This window comes from Arachis stenosperma, chromosome 9, assembly GCF_014773155.1.
Source record: "Arachis stenosperma cultivar V10309 chromosome 9, arast.V10309.gnm1.PFL2, whole genome shotgun sequence".
Classification (NCBI taxonomy): Eukaryota; Viridiplantae; Streptophyta; class Magnoliopsida; order Fabales; family Fabaceae; genus Arachis; species Arachis stenosperma.
This window is the reverse complement of record NC_080385.1, coordinates 151,890,668-151,910,674: the sequence shown is the minus strand read 5'-3', so window position 1 is coordinate 151,910,674 and position 20,007 is coordinate 151,890,668. Positions and strand designations below refer to the sequence as shown.

Genomic DNA, 20,007 nt, shown 5'->3' with positions numbered 1-20,007 from the left:
GTAACCCGTGAACCCAAAATAGTATACCACTATGGTGCAGACTGCAGAGCAGACAAAAGAATAACTGCAATCAATTTAGCCAAGCGACAAAATCCTCCATCTTCATAATGAGAAGGACGCTTTTGGATTCTTCTTCCTCGCTTTGCAACCAAAGGTGAGAGTAAGAGACACCCGTGACACACAACAAAGTTAAACAAATCGAACAAATTAAATAATAGGCCAAGAGAAGAGATATTAATCTAGCTAGCTTTAAGATTTCATGATTTTATATAAAATATATTCTTTTCCACCCATCAAAGGTGGCCCAGGTCACACAAGAACGAAATACAGAATTATTGATGCCCTCATCCTCATGTCTCTCATTTTAATGCCAATCAATTTCTAGTTTTTCTTTCCCTCTTTCTTTCATGTTAAAAACCACAAGACAAGAAGAAATTTTTATACCTAATGATTTAGATCCAATGATCTATACTTAAATATGTTTTCTTATGCTTATAGAGGTTGCATTTAGCATGTCATATATAGGTACCATTGATGTATGTACATGAAAACGAAAACAAAATTAAAAGAAAAAATCTTGTCCACTTGTATCTCGAGAAAATGAAATATATTATTCACAATATCCGTTTCCAAGGGAAGGAAACAAGAAATGTGCATGTAGAAGTAACTAAGTAGCTAGAGTAGAATCAAGAGTAGTCAACTTCATCATCATATATCTACAAAATAAACTTTCTTTGTGGCTGTATTTCAAATCAAAAACAAAAACAAAAGCACATTCGGACGATATAACATTTTCAATTCAGCCATTGAATTTAGAACCGTGTTCAAGTTTTGGACCTTGAAACCCTTCTAATCAAAACCAACAAGCAAAGCACACGGTACAACACAAAGAACCCAATCAAGAAGTAAACATTGGTCCATTTTTGACTTTCTTGGAGCCCCCTCTTCTGCAACACCTCACCCCCAGTTACCATACAAACTTGATTCTCTTGGTACCATATCAAACACCTTGTGGCCAAACAAGAGTACTCGTTGATGAGTAATGCATCAAGTGCATACTTGTACATGGACAAAAAATGCATGAAAAGCCAGTACTTTGGTAAACTCTCCTTTGAGATGAAGTACCCAGAGAACAGAAAAAATGCTGCAAGAAGCACTGTTAATAGTGATGTGCCAGCAATGTAGTTAGGTGCCAGGGAACTCAAGAAGAGCACAAAGGAGTTTGCCATGAGAACAATTACCCAAATGACCAGAACAAAATAAGCAAAAGAAATCCAAGAAGCACATAAACCAACTAAGAAGTAGACTGGGATGGAGTATATGATTGCAACTACAAGCAAGTATGGCAAGAAAACAAGTGTGTTTGCAATGAGATATGATGAGAGCCTATAAACCCCGCTTGATGTTTCTCTAAGCAAGATTGGCCTCTCATTGATGAAGATTGGAAGGGTTTCCGTTGTGGAAGATAGTAGGAATGTTAAGGTGAATGCAAATAAACCAAACCTTTTCTCAATTCCTTCCTTATCAAACCCTATGTTGATGTAAATTGTTCCCAAAACAAGCCCTACAAGAAGTGCCTCTAAGGTGTTTGTTAAAAGGAGTTGCCTTGTTCTGTATATTATCTTCCAAAACCTGCCATATAGAGTGCATATTTCATGGATTCTGGAGCTCTTGTACCTTATTATCTCTTTGGATCTATGTCCATTGTTATCAGATATGGAACTTGCAGCTGATGAACTTTCAGGTGATTCAGGAATGCTTGGTGGAGTAATAGGCTTAAGCTCGTTCAATTGACTTAATATTTCCATTGCATATTCCAATGCATTGAGTTGATGGGGCACGGTAAAGCCATTTGAGTGTAAGAATGCTTGGAGTGATGCAAGGCTTCCGTGGTGGACCACAGTACCCTTGGACAGCAACAAGATCCTATCAATGCAAGAGAGGATCTTGAAGCTTGGTTGGTGAATGGAGAGAACAATTGTCCTGTGACGTGAAACGCAAATGGATTTGAGAATCTGCATGACCTTGAATGCAGAGGTGCTGTCAAGGCCTGAAGTTGGTTCATCAAGGAGCAACACTGCAGGATCATGGAGAAGACTAAGGCCTATGGAGATTCTTCTATGTTCTCCACCTGATAGACCATGAGAGAGCCTTGTGTTGGCCAAATGAGTTAACCTCAGTTCACTGAGAAGAGAAGAAACTATGGCTGCAATGTCAGAGGTTTTAGGCTTGAGGAGGTGTGCTGAAAATGCAAAAGTCTCAGACACTGTGAGCAAAGGGAGGCATGCATCATGTTGTGGAACATATGCTGAGAGTTTTCTGAATGTGGAAGGAATAAGAGGGGAATTGTTGAGTTCAAGAGTTCCATGTGATGGAAGTGTTCTAGCAGAGAGAATGTCTAAGAGGGTGGATTTTCCTGCACCACTTGGGCCAACAATGGCAAGGATTTCAGAAGGGTATGCAGTTAAGGAGACATCTTTGAGGATGTAGGTTGGTGGGGTTGTTGTGCAGTGTTTGAAGAGTAAGAGTGGTACAGCAAAGGTGGTGGTGGTGGTGGTGGTGGTGGTGGATTTAGTGTAGGAGATTGAAGTGGCAGTGAGCTTGTAGGTCTTCGTTGTTGGTGATGGCTTTGTTGGTGGCTGGTCTTCCATGGAGTCTAGGGGGTTGGTGTTGGAGACTGGAGAGAAGAATCTGAATTGTTAATTGTGTTGGATGTAACAATGATCAGCTTCATGTAACGTTTTGATAACAAATAAAAAAGGGAACTAAAATGGCGTTTTGCCATATTTGGTGGCTTGGGATTAATTGTATTTTATTCTTCTTGAATAATAACAATAATAAACATTAGTATTATTGAACAAAGAACTTATTAGCTAGAATCCGTGAACCATACATTGTTGCATTATTAAAAATCAAGTTGGAGTAGCAGTAAAAATAATGTTTATTGTGACTTTTCAGTGGTGACTTGTGAGTTTGAGAGTCAGATCATGATATGACATGTAGTATACTAAAAAGTCTTAACAATAATATGGTGTGTATGTATATCATATATTCTTTTTGGTGTAAAGACTAAACAAAAGAAAAGAGGAAATAAAGCAAACTGATGGTTGTACTTGAACTTGAGAAGGAGGGGTTGATTCAAGTTGGTTTAAAACTTGAGTTTTAAACTCATGTTTTAACAAAAGTTAAAGTTGTAAGAGATTATTTCATTTTGCCTCATGCATAGAATAAGTAAAGAGTATGGAAAAGAAGATAAAGGCCAGCATGTATCCTGATTCGGATTCTTTGTGCAATGAATCCTACGTCCAGTCTCCACCACAAACCATGGTGGAATTTTCACTAAAATTCACTGATTACATTTACCAATATTATTGGATTATTCCCTAATTTAACTAGTATCTATCCCTAAGCTTTCTTCACCAAAGTTTAGCTTTTCATAGTGCTGTTCCAACTAGGAAAGGGAATCTAAATAGATTCAAACTCACCAAGTGCTAACCCAACTTGGCAAGGGGAACTAGTCCTAGTTCAACAACTCAATATTGCCTTTTCTCTCTTGGCTTTTCAACCTCTCAATATTGCCTTTTCAAAATAGAAAATGACACAAGATAGCCAAAACAAAAAGATCAGAAATTAAGCTTGAGTAGAAGAAAAAGATTCCAACTTAATGTTTGAGATGATACTCTGAGTGTATGCTCTCTTTTTCTTGCTTTGAAATGATGGAATGAAGCTTTTTATATGTCTTCAGCTTGTCTTTAGTTTTGCTTTTTCCTTTTGCTTGTCTTTGCTGCCCGTTGGAGCTGTGACAGCTAGCAAGTAGTCCTTCTTCATCATGCTCCACTACCTCTGCTGGATGAGAGCACGTCCACCACCTCTGTGGTCCTTTACTTTAATTTCCTTTCTTCCTTGGCATGCACACCTTTTTCATTCTTCTCCATAACCCCTGCTGCTACTGTTCTTTGCTCGTTTGTGTTTTGCTCAACCATGATTCACAATGGTGCTCTGCTGATGTCCTTGGGTTAGTGGGGTGTCCTTGTGTCCTTCTTGCTTTATTAGAGCAACACTTGTCCTTACTTTGTCCAGTTGTCCTTATTTCCCTTTTAGTGAATGCATAAGCTTCTTATTGCTGGTCGGTAAAACAGGGAGGAGCTTTGGCTCTTTACATTGCTGAAGTATGAGCTGGTCTTGGGCTGAAGCAACATGAACTTGGACATTTGGGTCTGCCACAATAAAAACACATTAAATAATATTGGGCTTTCAACCCAAGGAATGTTTGTCATAATTTATAAAACCCAAAATCAACTTAGACTTAACACAAACAATAACAAAAGGCAAGAACTTATACGAAATCCCTAAGGTATATCATTTATGAGCAATCGAAGCAGCGAAGGAGATGGTTGAAGGCATTCTATTGTCTTAATGTTATTATGGGTTCCAAATTTTGCCAATTAGTTTGTTATAGCATTTGCACTCTGCTGAATAAGCACCAAAAGCAGCTTTCAAGTTCTATGATTTTTGAGCTCGAAATGTTTTTTTTTTTGTAGAAAATCATTCTCTTTTTTTTGGTGTAGTAAACAGAGTCTAAGCTCAGAAAAAAATTACATACTAATTATACGAGACAGAGATGTCCTTTATTCATCATTTACTAATAACTGGACTATTTCTCTAAGAGAAGTGTCCTAAAAGTGGAGTCCTAATTCTAGATTTACACTTTTTTGTGCTAGATAATCATCACATTGGTTGCCTTCTCTAAAAATATTCACAAAATGAATATTCCATTTCTTGCCTTTCCATTTGTTGATGTCTTTAATTAAGCCATTTGGATGGTTACTAAGGTTTCTTTTGCTATTGAGCACATCAGTTGCCTTCTCTAAAAATATTCACAAAACGGATACCCTTCTCTTTATGTTCCTCAGAGCTTCTCTTTATGTTCCTCAGAGAAGCACCAATGATTTACTAAAAAATGTATGGGCTTGATAAACCACTATTTTATGGTTTATCTTATGCTAAATAGAGTGGATTTTATCAATCTTTTATACACTTATTCATATGAAATGCATGGTTTTACATTTTCCTTCCCAAATTGATGCTATGATTGAAAACATGCTTGTTTGGCCTTTAATTGACTATTTTCTAAATCCTCTCTTATTTCAATTCGATGCCGTGATATGTGTGTTCAGTGTTTTCAGAGACTACAAGGCAGGAATGGCTTAGAGGGTAGAAAAGAAGCATGCAAAAGAGGAAGGAAGATAAGGAGTTAAAGATCTCAAGGGCGAGCAACGACGCGCACGCACAAAGCATGCGTACGCGTGGTTAGGAGACAAAGCAGCAACGCGCCCGCGTGCAGTACGCGTACGCGTGATTAGAGGAATGCACATCGACGCGCACGCGTAGACGACGGGTACGCGTGGAAGGCCGTCACGTGCTACATATCAGAATTCACTGGGGGCGATTCCTGGACCCCTGTTTGATCCAGTTTTAGGCCCGAAAGTCCAGAATAGATGCAGGGGTGTAGCTGAGACTTGAGACACTTTTCATACTCACTTAATTTTAGTTTTAGTAGAGAAAATTCTAGAAAAAAATACTTGCTCTCGTAGGGTTCTTAGCTTTTCATAATTTTTCTTAGTTTTTCTTGGATTGGATCTTGAAAGAGAGTTACTACTATTTTAGTTGGAAGTCTTCGTCATTATAGTTTGCTTTTCTCTTACCTTACTCTTCTGCTTTCCATTTTAATTGCTTGGATTCATGTTATAATTTTTTTAATTTTACGTTTATTAATATAATGGACCAATTTCAGTTTTAATTCCATTGCTTGTTGAATTCCTTTCAATTACTTATCATCTCTAATTTTAGTTTTATTAATTTTAATTTTAATTACCATGTCCTTTCTCTCCTCCCTTCATATGTTTGTAAAAACGACATTCATATCAATGGAGTAGAGCTCCCAACTTGACTTTGGAGTTGATTAATAGGGAACCCTTGAGTTGGAATGCTCAAGTGTTAATAGGTAATTGGAAATTGCTGCCAATTGAATTATCATTAACTATAATCCTTCCTTGGAAAGCGATTAGGACTTGTGAATCAAAATTGGCTACCTATTTGACTTTCCTTTATTAATTAAAGGATAACCAAATAGAAGCAACAACCATTTCTCTATTATACTTGGAAAACCCAATAAGGATAGAAATTCCTATTAATTTTCTCCTAGTCAAGGCTTCTTATTTTAAATACACAACACATCTTGTTATCATTCACTGTTTTAATTTTCAGTTATTTATTTTTCTAATTTCAACATCAAAAAAAATTCTCAGAAAAATTCCTGATCAATAATTCACACCTTGTTTCAACTCGTTGGGAAACGACTTGGGAATTCTACTCCCAGTAGTTTATTCTTAATTGTGACAACTCTTTCTAAATTGATAAGTGGAATTTTCTCCAGTTAAAAACTGTACTCGCAACGCTATTTTTATTATAAATTCTTAATTGACAATTTTCTGCCCGTCAGGGCTTATTTAGGTGAGCTTTTAAAAAAATTTTTTAATTTTTTTTTAAAAGATCTTTTAAAAAAGTAAAAGTAATTTTATGTTTTGATTCTCATGCAAAAAAATCTTTTTATTTATTAATTATGTTTGGATATAACCATATAAAAATACTTTTTTATTTATTTGTTAAGTGAAAAATATCTTAATTTTTTAAGAAAAGAGATCTTTTAAAAAGAATGTAAATTGTATATCATCAAAAAAGATGTTTTTTTTATTTTTTTTAGTACTTTTACTTTTACTACTAGAAATTTATCAAACACACTAAAAAAATCCTTTTTTTTATCAATTTAATAGTGCTCAAACAAGCACACTTCACAAATAACATTTTTGGCTCCAATCTCTGAAATTATTATCAACTCACACCAAATTTTCTAAATTTCTGCACAAATGATACTCATCTCAAGCATCTCACCAGACTTTCCATGAACCCAATTGTCATGTTGATTACGAAGAACACATACAAAATCTGCCATTTCTCTTCCTTGAAGACACTTCCGTTGCACTTCAATTTAAAAAATTCAGGTTTCGAATAAGACCACAAGTTATGTGGTAATTGAATATTCTTATGGGTGTTAAAAATCTCTACTGAAATTTCTATTATAACACGCACTTTGAAATTCACTAAAGAAGCAGAAGAACACTTATTTGTAATGAATTCTTCATTTTGGTACACCCAAATGCACTTTAAACCTGCCGCAATGCTATACAAATTGTCGCCTCCAAAATTCTGAAGAATCCATTCCTTGAAAGTTTGAGTATTGAAAAAGTTTGGGTTTGAGAATTCCAAAAAAATTCAACAATCTCGTAAGCAATGGAAGTAGTTTCTAGATGAGCTCGACACTTTCAGACAAAGATCTTACGCTACTAACTTTTGTTGGTATCGAAGAGTGGTGGTAGAAAGCACATTGTGAACCCCCTAACCTGAGAGTAAGTCTTAGTTTCTTTAGAATACAGAGTTTTCATAGCCACCTCCAATCCCTTCTAGTATTCCAATCAACAAATTTATGCGATAGCCAAAGATAACCATATTTTGCAGTATACGATCCTTTTACCCATTTGTAACTAGACTCTGATGCAGCATTTAAAGACATCTGATTATTCAATCATTTATCAGATCTTCCGGCATATAAGAGTATGTATGATTCAACTTCCAAGAGTTATCTACAAATACATCTTTTATCTTATAATCAGTTTCACTTATTTTGATAACTTTCATTTTACTACCAACTGCCTCATATCTCGTTCAAAAGTAAAATCAAAAGTAGTTTTTCAAAGACCTCATTAACCAAGAAAACTAATCCTTTAGTGTAGTTATCGTTTTAATAATTACTTTTTAAATTGGAAAAGATTGACTTGCCGCATGAATATAAAATGAGTTAATAGTCAAAATTGTCCCTAAAAGATGCATCGATCTCCATTGTCGTTCCCGAAAGATAATCGAGTTATTCACGTTCGTCCTTCCATCATCTCCCTTACTGAGTTGGCTAACATTGGTTGACGTGCGACATTAACTGCCACCGTGGCAGATGCCTAGGTGTCCCCTGCTATTGCTGAAAAGGTAATTATGCTGAAACAGTTCAAATCAGTCCCTTAGTGTTTGAACCCTAATCTTTAATTCGATGATAAATAAGTCACCTTCAATAATCAGAGGGCCATATACTTAGGTAGACCTTGAAATTGCTAGTTTGCAGCGAGGATGGAGGTAGGAAATAGAGGTCGTAGTGGTGGTGTTTCATTTATGTCGAATGGCAGTAATGGTTCCAGCGCTTCAATGCGAACCAGGAGGAAAACTCTTGAGGAATCATATTTCTGTGGGTTGAAGGCTGTGATAAAAAAAATTTGGGACAGCAGAGAACCCAAATAGATTATTCCATGCATGTCCAAAGTACCGGGTGAGTGTTCTGGAAAAAGCTAAAGGTTTTCCATCTTGTTTTGTGTTGTTAGATACTTTTCAATTTTTTGTTTTTTGATTTTTTAATTTGCAGAAGGACAATCAGTCACTGCAATTACTTTAAGTGGGTCGATGATGATGACTATCAAGGGGTGCCTGAAGGTGGAACAAATAAAAATTATAGAATTGATTTGCAGGTTGAAAGTGACTATGATAAATGGAGGTTGAAGGTGGCATGGAGACTGGGCAGCTTGGAAGCTGAAGTTAAAGCTTTGAAACTGCTAATAATTTTCATATTTGTGGTAGTTGTCATTAATGTGACCCTGTGTTGTTTGTTATGTACTTCCAAGTAAATCAAATTCTGTTGATATGTCATGGTGTAATGAATTGAATGGCTTGAATGAGAATAGATGTTTCTATTTGGTTTTTTAAGATTAAGACCAAACTAATCCATCAAATGTTGCATACTAATCAGAATCTCTGCTGCAGTAAGATATATTAAGCTATAAACACAATCAGTCATCAAAGTACTCTTAACATTGCGTTGCCATAGAAGGCTAATTGTCACATTGTCTTAAGGATAAATACCACAGCAAATTTATAAGATTTTACATGAGGATACAAACCTAAAAACAAAGCTAGACCAAAATAAAAAGGGCACAATACAATTTTTAAATACACAGCTAATCACAATGTTTAATATGAAACTTCAATTGCCCTATGCAAAAAACAGCAAGTACCCCCATACAAAAAAAAAGTCAAGTAGAATACATTTCTTTCTAATCAAAGTCATTTATTAGTCTTCCTTGGGGGCTTGAAGCCTGGAGTAGGTACGAAGGTCATAAAGTTGGCCAACTTCTTAGCAGTGGCTGAACTTGTCCCCTTGATTATCTCAGTAGAGATAGCCACTGGTGCGGCTACAGTAGGTTTAGGAGAGGACCTAAGTCTGGCTTTCCCATTTGTACCAGGGGCAACAACTGCCAGTTGCAGCTGCATCTGTCTGGCATGTTCCTTAGCATCCACATCCTTCTTCTTTGCACAGTCATGACAATATTCTTCAACCAGTCATGACAATACTCTTAAGTCCTTTTATCATTCTTATCCTGTATTGCTGATATTGCATGCATACATGGCATTCTTTACAAAGATAATTAAAAGATTAATTAAAATTCGTGCTTGACTGAAGATGAAGATAACTAAGAGAAATCTTGTTCTAGATGGAAAAAAGGAGCATTAAAAATAATTGAAAATGGAAAACAAACATGGAAAGAGGAAGAAATTCTCATAGTATGAAATGGCTATCAGATTATGTATCATTCACTTCATTCAACAATCGACAAGTATAATCGTCTTTTTGGTAATTGATTCATTTTTTTAATCATGGAACACAATACCTAACCAAAATTAAGAAAAACTTCATAGGAACAAAAGGGAGTGTTATGGTACCTCATCCAATTGTGCCTTCACCATTGGACATACAATTTGACATGGTGGGGATCACTATACATACACAGATACATATAAACATATAATGTCATATCATATCATGAAAATCTTATAGAGTAAAATGCTTGCAAAAAAATTCTTCACATCAATTCAATTCCTTCACAGCATGTCAGAACCAAATTAGTGCCTAATTACTCAAACCTTACACTAATCATTACCAAATGAAACAAATTATTAAGCTGATTTCTTTTCTCCCCAATCATAGAGCACATGAATTATATGAGATATAAAATCTACAAGTGCCGAATTCCCAAAATTAGCTAAGTAAATAAGAGTGCAAGTTAAGGGGAATAAGTGGTACATTAAGCAAAATCCCAAAAGAAAAAAGTGAAAAAGGAAGCGAATTTGGATATGGGTTAGTGCATTGATAAGAGCGAGAATGAAAAAATGGAGAAAAGAAGGTACCTTGGTGAGGAAAGGAAGGTTGGGTTTAGGAGAGAGACGGAAAGATAGGTTGGAGTGAGAGAAGCGAAAATGATTGATTTTAGGTTTGGGTTTTGTGGGAGTGGGAAGTGAAGAAGATGCGGAAGAAGCAGTTGAAGTGAAAGAAGATGCCAATGTTGTGTTGATAAAAGGGATGAGTGAGTGCAGTGTCAAGTTTAGAGGTTAGCATTCAATCAAAACTAAACGACGACGACGCATAGAGAGAAGGTTGTTATGAGGTGGGGTGATGCTTTGCAACATTTTTAATCTCTTTTGGACACTAAACGACGACGCATCAGGGATTGGAGGCCATTCGATCAAAACTGCGTCGTTTTCGTCGTCTGCCACGGTAGTAGTTAACGTCACACATCAGCCAACGTTAGCCAACTCAGCAAGGGAGATGACAGAAGGACAAACGTGAATAACTCGATTATCTTTCGGAGATTATTTTGATTAACTTTATCTTTCTGGGATGAAAATAGAGATCGATGTATCTTTTTGAGATCATTTTGACTATTAGCTCAATATAAAATGTTTCTATTTAAGAGATACTTACGTCTCAAAATTCAAACCCATGATTTATCTTGATTTTGAAAAAGATAGCGGATTAATTTTTTAGTATGGCTAAGTTAGCAACGTGAGAATTTCGAAACGCAAAGCGACTAAACCTCTTGGAAGTGGTAAGAGTTTTTCAAGAGGTTAGATGAAGCCCCTGGATAATGGCTGCACTACTGACGCACCAATCTATCAATCTCGTTACAAGTGGTAATGGAAAAAAAGCTCACTTGCATCGTATAAATAGAAATGCAGGCAACCACAAACTTTGCAAGACAAATTCATCCGACTCTATTAAAAAAAAATTCCTTCTATAAAGTTAGACACTGTCAAATTTTGTCCAACACCTCATTGAAATCAACCTTTGATGCTCTAGAGTTTTCGAACACCACTCTCAAATATTTTTCAAAAAATAATAAAAAAAATTATAGAAAAAATGCTTGTGAGCATATTCTTTCTCTGTCTTGAGACATTATGAGAACATATCGCTTTAGGTTTTTTAAATTTAACTTCACTCCAAAGACTTTACAAAACAAATTTAAGGTTTGAATAGCTCGTTGAACCTGTGTCTTGGTTGCTTTACTGAAGAGTACCAAGTCATCAGCTAACATTAGGTGTGATATTGTCGGACCCCTCTAGAGACAGCAACTGGTTCATATAGCCTCTACTTTACCTGCTGAGAAATATAGTATCTCAATCACTCCATACACATCGTAAAAAGTTAACGAGATAGTAGGTCATTTTGACGAAGCCCTCTTTTTGGGTCGAAAGTTATTCAACTTATTACCATTGACACACCTCATAATGAGACTAGTGACGACAGAGAAAAATCCAAACATATATAGAATTTGTTCTAAAAAATTTCAATTAATTCTATCATATACTTTTTCTTATCAACTTTAAAAACAAGAGTTTCTTTTTTTGATTTAGTCTTCTTCATGAAGTGAAGAGCTTTTTGTGCAAGAATGGTGTTATGTGGAGTTCTCCTTCCCAAAATAAAGCTACTTTGCAGTGATCTTATAATCTCAGATAAATAAAAATGCAACCTGTTCACTACCATTTTTATAATCACTTTGTAGATAACATTACGAATAATAATTGATCAAAAATCTTTCATATTTATAGGATTATCAATCTTTAGAATCAGAACAATCAAAGTATTAAAAAGAAAAATATACAAAAAAATATTAAAACAAGCTTGGCACACAAATTGTCAGACACTATTACCTACAATAGCCAAATATAAGTTGTTGCATAATGAATATTATAAATTTTTTTTTGAAACGACTATCTTATGATTACAAGATAATTTAATTGAATTGAATCTTTTAAAATTAAACAATAAATTGTAGCTTGTAACCTAATAAAATAAGGATGAATTTGATGTGAATTTATGTTATATTTAAAAATTTATTGTTAGTGAATAAATTAATATATATATATATATATAAGATAAAATTCTAATTTTAATTTTACTTAAAAAGTATAAAGATGATACTCTAGTAGAGTAGTTTTACAAAGCATATCTCTCGACATATTTTTCACAAATCTTCTAGTGTGTTTTTATTTGGAGTCCTTATTTGTCTTTACACTTCTCTCTTCTATTTTGGGTCAGGTGCTTGGGATTCCATACCCAAAGACTGTTGGATGCATTAGTTGTTGGGCCTGACTACTAACTTTGCTGATTTCTCTTTTTGTTAATAAAACAATATTTCATATTAAACAAAAACGATGAATACCAAATAATAATAATTTTGCTTAAATTGTCTGTTTGGCTCATACAGACAATTTAATTTTCACCAAATCTAAAAATAATAAATAATAACAATTTGACGACAGAAAAAAAAAATTGATAGTTTAATACTTTTTCTTATTATATAAGTCTTATTTTGGTTCATTTACAAAGAAGCGATACAATTTAAGCAAAATTAATTGGGGGCAACTTCAACCAATAGCTTTCCATACAAGAAAAATAAGTGTGTGACAAATATTTTGAGCGAAGTACTGAACATAAAGATAAATCTAACGAAACAATAAATATTAATCAACATAAATTTTGTATGTATAACTAAAAAAAAAAAGAGAATAGGAATGCACTTCAATAGCAACTTATTATCTCACAAAAAAAAAAAAAATCTTACAAAGGGATGTGGATAACGGATTACCTGTTTAGAAGAATTCCATTCAAGAAAAATACGGTTCGGTACTTATTTTTCTTCGATTTTGTAATGCCGTAAAACTCAAGAAACGAATTTGTTTTCATCAGTTCTTAGCTTTTTCCACTGGAGTTTTGCTTAATGTGGATTGTAGTTATTTGTATGCTTTTTCCACTAGAATTTTAGTTAATGTGGATTATTGTAGTTATTTGTATGTATATTTTCTCAAACATTATTGAATTAATTATGTTATTAATCATGTTAGATGCATATTAAAATTAGTAATTTAAAATTAATTATTATATTAAAATATAAAATATTTATTAAAAATAGATTAAACTATATATGTATTAATTATACATAAATATATAATGATTGATTTATTATATGTACATAGTATTTTATAATTGAATATTTAATTAGTTTACATTTATTAAATTTTCGTTTAATTGTATTAGCTAGCAGTTAGGTTGATGATGATAATTCAACAATTCATAGACATCAAACAATAACAACAACGACAACAAAATTTTGTTCTATTAGATAGGTCGGTTACATGAATCAAACAATGTTATTGTGCTCTGTCATGTATTATATCTACAAAAAGATCATTTATTTGTAGATCTCGTTTGACTACTTCATAAATTTAAACAATTCATAGACACCAACAAAAAAAATCAACAATTCATAATTTAACTCTATGATAGTGTAGATTATACCTATAAATGAAAGTATAAAATTTTTATAAACTAATAATAATAATAATAATAATAATAATAATAATAATAATAAGTAAGCTTTTTATGAGATTCAAGTTGTTGAGTTAAGAAATTAACTAAATTAATTTGATAATGACAAACATTATTTTATTGGATTAATCAACTAATTAGTTTTTAATTATGTTTGATAAAGTGATGCACGCCAAAATAGAAAGAAACAGCAGCCCAAATGCAAGGAAACAAAAATAATGCTGGTCTTTCTAACCAACGAAGTCCATAGAAAACAATGTCAAGAAAACAGTTGGGCTAAATGAATGAAATCCAACACAAGCCCAAGATTACTCCATTCAAGTTGAAGCCTTCCAATGCACCTCACTAGTTTGCTTAGGTCAGAACCTCAGAGAGAAAGAAAAGAAAGCTTCGTTCTTCTTCTTGCCCATTTTATCAAAGAAGAAAGAAAGAGAAAGCTTAATCAAAGAAAGCAAATGTTTAATCACACAAATCAAACCCATCAAGTTGAGTCAAAAGTTAAAGGTGATTTATTTCCATTTGCATGCATGTTAGTTTCTTTACTCCTTCTCCAACTTTTTGCGATACCATTTTTGGTTAAATAAAGAAAGATGTATTTGATCTCTGCTGCTGTAAATCAATGGTTCACAAAATTTCTTGGAGCCAAAGCAGATTATTAATGGTTCGGATTTGGATTTACCACTGAACAACTTTCTCTTTGCTACTCAAATGTCTTCGGTCAAGCAAAAAAGGAGACAGCTTGAAAATCTCTAATTTGGGATAAATGAAGAAAGTAATCTCTATTCACCACTGATGTACATCAATGGTCAAGATTGTTTCTTGAGAACCAAGAAGTATCTCAAGAGTTTAGATCTGGGTTCACCATTGAAAATAATTTTCTTTGCTTTCTTGAGGCTTTCGGTCAAACAAAAAAAAGTCAGACTCAAATTTCTAATTTGGGAATTAACTGAAAAAATGACGTGGTAAGCTGGAAGCACACATCTCAAGAAGTTGACCTAAGAAGAGCAACCCAACAACATGCAAAGAGATAAAAGAAGATTTTTGTTCATTCAGAAGCCAAAGAAAGATAACCAGTGTTCTTGAGGTGTATGTTCTGAGAAGAGCTCTCTAAAGAAGTTCATCCACTTGGACAGTGCTTCCTAGTCAAAGGAGCATTCCGCCAGAATGAAGAACTGAATCAGAGGCTAGCAAATCTGGTTTATCACATAGCAAAGATGTTATTGAAGAGTCAATCTCCTTCATGTTTTTACAGATTGTATTTTACTTTTCAATGTTTATCTTTCTGTAATTTTTTGAGTGAAAAGACATAATGAGAGAGCTCAAGTAAAAGCCAATGAGTGGAAAGAGGCTGAGTGATACACTTGAGAGAAAAATCTAGAGTTATTTCAGATTTCTTTAGATAAGTTTGTGTCTTGTATCCAGTACCAGTGACGTACCTATTTCTTAGTTGGATGAGCACTAAGAGTGAAGAATTAGGTATTAGCATAGTCAATGTCAAGTTAGGTTAGAACTTGAGTATGAAAGAATTGTGTCAATCCTGTGGAATTGGTGTATGTAATGTTCTTAACTATAGTAGAAATTCCTCCATCGTTGTGGAGGAGACTGGATGTAGGTTGCATAGCACAACGGCTCCTGGTGCAACAACAAGCACCAGTTTGACTTGGGGCGGTGGTGATTTAGTGGCAATGGGGGGCAAAGTTGCTTTGTTACCTATTCCATTAGGAACTGCAGATTTTAATTCTCCCTATTAATATAATAGAAATCTATATATATAATTTTGATAATTTTGAATTTGGAAAAAAAAATTGAAAAGGGAGGGTCAAAAACAAATCTCAAAATAGAAATTGAATTCAACTTTCAAAATTTATCAATTTAATATAATTAAATTTATAGAATAACCTCGTTTTCACGGTTTAGGCTGCTCCCATTTCGCAACCGAACTAGAATACATGCTGGTGTTAGCTTCTCTCTTCTCTGCAATGTTCTGTTTTCTGATATTCATGAGACAAAAATAAATTATCTCATAAATTTTCCGCTGCTGAGTTCAAACAGAATTAGAATTCAAAGTTTGCATTAAAGGGGCATTTCAGTAACTTAAAAGATAGGCATAGATTCAACCCTTCTTCTCTAAGCCTATCACAACCTTCACAAGCTCTTAATATTATGCCAATAACTTGTACCATGATCTAGTGATGACAAGGATTTGTTTAATTTCATTTTTAACTAACTAGTTTATCCTGTTTGATCGTCATCTCCATTTTTGTGGGTTTTTTTAATCCTTTCTCTCACCGGCCTATATAAGAGACTTCCAAAGGATTAAAAGAAAACCCCATATATCCTGAACCCAATAAAAAAAAACTCCATGTATGTTTCTTTTTGCTTTTTAAATTCTTACTAAGTTTATAGCGAAAGATATTGGAAATTGAAATTTAAAAAAAAAAAGTAAAGAAGTCTCTAATTTTTTTCACACAGACATTTAATTTTTTAAAAATTGAAAAATATAATAATGCTTTTTATTTTTTTAAAATAAAAACATTTAGATTTTTTCGTTCAAATGAATTTGTGAGATGTTATAAAAATGTCTGATATAGACTTCATTCTACTAACGTGGTCGTTATAGAATACCATGTGGATGTGTAGAAAGGTTTAGGAATTAAAAAATTTCCACCCAAAAACGATAGCATTCGATTCTTAGTCCTAATCCTACAAAAGGATGAACAAAAATTGGGGCTCTGATACTTCTCATGACTACTGATGGTGTATCCTCGAGACCTCGAGTTTAAGAAGAAGTAGAGGAGAAGGAGGAAGACAAGAATGGTCCGCTACGAGTTCGGGCCCGTTTGTGTTGCATACAAGAGATGAGAATGATGGCGGCATCTCCTTGAGGTGCTTTTGTGGAGTTTGTGTAATCATGTTTATGTCGAATACTAACAAAAATCTTAACAGAACCTTTTTGGAGTACCCATTTTATAAGGTAACTAAAAAATTTTGTTGGATTTGAATTAACTAAGATTCACCTAAAATATTATATAATTTTCAAGCTGTGTGGTATGTTGTATAGGTAAGAGAATCATATTATAAATTTTTTGTTTGGCTTGATGACTACATTGCAAGACTCAGGAGCTCTGATACAAGGATGTTGGGGGAGAAGGATACCGAAAATGTTGAAGAGCATCGCACGGCATATATGCTGGAAAATAAAATCACTAGTTTTTGTTGCTTTAGAGATTAAATAAAAAACAATTGGATGGTGCGTTTATGTTGTTATACTTGCGCTCTGTGTGTTATTGTTATGAAGTGTAATAATTGAGTAATGTTTAAAATAAAAAATGACAATACAGAATAATTTTTTTTTTGGCTAATATGTGGTGTAATGATTAACGCCATTTAAAATATTCATAACACTTGTCTTTTGTAGTGTAAGTGAAAAATGCAATAAAATTTCTAAACATAAAATACTTTGAATTATTCAAGAACTAATATTATAGTTGTCAAATTAAACATTCAAATCTAAAACTTTAAAAGAAAAAACAAGTTTGCCAATAATATATATATGGCTAAATGACATGTACCATTTAACAAGTTCACTTTGATCAAAATCAAACAACATAAAACAAGTAATATAAAAGACAGTTTTTAAATTTGCTATAAACCATAACACAACACACATTAACCCTAAACAAACACAAAGACACAATTCTTCACTTTACATTACTGGAGGAAGAATTGAGAATGAACTTAAACAGCTTTGTTATAGCAGAAGTTGATGCTACCATGTCTCCTTAGATGCTGAGTTAGTGTTGATGGGAGAATCTAAATTTGTGTTGCAGCCTGAGAGTTGGATAGGAGTGAAACTTGGCCAAGTGGAGCAGGTGGTCTGAAGACTTTCTGCTTTTTAGACTTGAATAGATTCAACTGAACTCTTTTTTGAACTACAAATAAAATTTTGGCAGGAGGCCTAAATAAAGTGTTTAAAGTAGGGGCCTCTGCTGTAAATAAAATTGGTGTTGGTCCTGAATCCTGATAGTGTTACTACAAAAATACAAATATTGTCCTTGTTGTTGTTGGACTTAGTGTCGAGTTTAGGTCGCTTGAAATTACTATATTCTAGAGTTGTTGATAAAATAAAACAATTCGACTCACAGAGACAAGCACAAGTCATGCATGAATTTTTTACATATCCAAAAAATATTGACAAAATAATTCTTTATTACAGTAGAAATTTTTTGCTGAAAAGTTAGATTGTGAACATAATTATTATGAGTATCCTGACCCTACAAGATACATACAAGCATAATTATAATGTCATGAGATGGAGTGGAAAAATTTTTTTCGTTCACCTTTTTATAATATTAAGAGTAAGAATCGAACGACGTTTTTTAAATGAGAAATTTTTTTGTTTTTAAATCTTTCTACACATTCACATGACATTTTGTAACAGTCATGTCAGCAGAATAAAATCGACATAAGTTATTTTCGTTACGTTTCACACGCTCAATTAAATGAAAAGATCTAAATATCATAAGTTTAAAAAGATCAAAGATATATATTAATATATTTTTTAATATTTAACAACTTAAATGTTTACGTGACAAAAATTCAGGAACTTATTTATTTATTTATTTTGAAAATTTGCCTGCCAATGCAAGAAGAAGTTTAGACACATATAGCATCTCTGGATTTGGATTCTCTAAAGTTTGAATTTCACTTTAGAGAATAAAGTGTGATCTCTTACCATTTATTTTATAGGTGGGACCAAGAATAAATATGAGAGAAAAACCATTCAAGGGTAGAAAATCACACTTTACTCTCTAAAGTACAAATTTAAAATTTAAAGGATCCAAATTCAACATCTAGTCCTCATTTAATTATTAGATGATCACTATAGAGTAACCAACATTATTAAGCATGTGGGTTTCTTTATAAACCAGGATTCCATCCGAAAATTCATATTCCTTTTAATTTACTTATGGATTCTTGCGTACACCTGGATTAATTATTCATCTCAATCGAGATGTAGATGAATTAAAGATTATTATATTAACAATATCCCTAATATGAATAATAATTTATATCAGGTGCATTCTTAGAGCATACGATAAGACTATTATTATAATACAAATTTTAGATTTTGTTTTTAATAAATATAAAATAATATATTAAAGTTTAAATTTTTTATATTTTTTATGAAAATCTTTTATATTTGTAATAAAAAAATTTAAATTATAATTAAGATTTAACTAACATGTATTTTTAAGGCACATGATAAATTTATTATTAATAAACAATTTTAAATATTTTTATTTAATAAAAAATAATACTACACATTAAAGGTTTTTATGAACAAATCTAAACAAATTATACAATATATAAGACTTAGAGTAATTTTATCTATAATTTATTTTTATTGATATTAGACCAATTTTATTAGACTTAATTAACAAAAAAAAACTTAAATTTATAGTATTATTCTTTAATAAAAATAAAATAAATACATTAAAAATTTAAATATTTTTTATTTTTTATAAAAAAATTTAATTTATAAACTAAACGTGTATTTTTAGAATACAAGATAAACAAATCCTTATAATTAATATATACTCTTTAAAGACACAAAATAACTAAGGGTGTGTTTGGCAAACACGTTGGGAATGAGAGAAGCACGTTTGAACTTTTTGAAAGTTTCACTTTTTTGTTTAGCCATTTTTATCTTCCTGAACGCAGAAGTGATTTTGCTTCTAAACGCATGTTTAGGAGAAGCTAAAATTTGTAGCTTCTGCGTTTCACTTTCATAGTTGCTTGTTGTCTTTGGAAAATTAGGTGAAATTTTATTTCTTTTTTACTAACCCTACCCTTCATTTTCTTCTATAAAAAATACTAGTAACTATTACTTCCATAATAATTTTTTTTAGTTCTTCTTACTTCTTCATAGTTATTCGTTCCAAATTTTTTTTTATTAAAATAGTTCAAATTTGTTTTAATCACTAGCAAATTGAATATTTCAATTTTTTTATTATTTTTAATACTCATTTTTATATTTTAATTTTTATGTTTTTTATTGTATTTTTTACTTATATTTTTTATTATATTTTTTTATTTATATAATAAATATTTTTATATTATTTGTGTAGTGTTCTGATTTCTCATGTTATGTTTTTATGAGTTTTTTTAATCATTTATTATACTAT

At 32.6% G+C, this 20,007-nt stretch overlaps 1 protein-coding gene across 1 annotated transcript; it reads right to left on the bottom strand.

Moving 5' to 3' along the window:
• Nucleotides 1-562: 562 nt before the first annotated feature.
• On the bottom strand, nt 563-2,702 carry LOC130950833 (ABC transporter G family member 8). The gene has a single exon (XM_057879429.1). It carries the CDS (start codon nt 2,649-2,651, stop codon nt 825-827), a length of 1,827 nt encoding a protein of 608 aa, XP_057735412.1. The 5' UTR covers nt 2,652-2,702; the 3' UTR covers nt 563-824.
• Nucleotides 2,703-20,007: the final 17,305 nt, after the last annotated feature.

Excerpts from the sequence above, each read along its gene's own strand:
- LOC130950833 (XM_057879429.1), bottom strand. The coding sequence starts at position 2,651 with ATGGAAGACCAGCCACCAACAAAGCCATCACCAACAACGAAGACCTAC.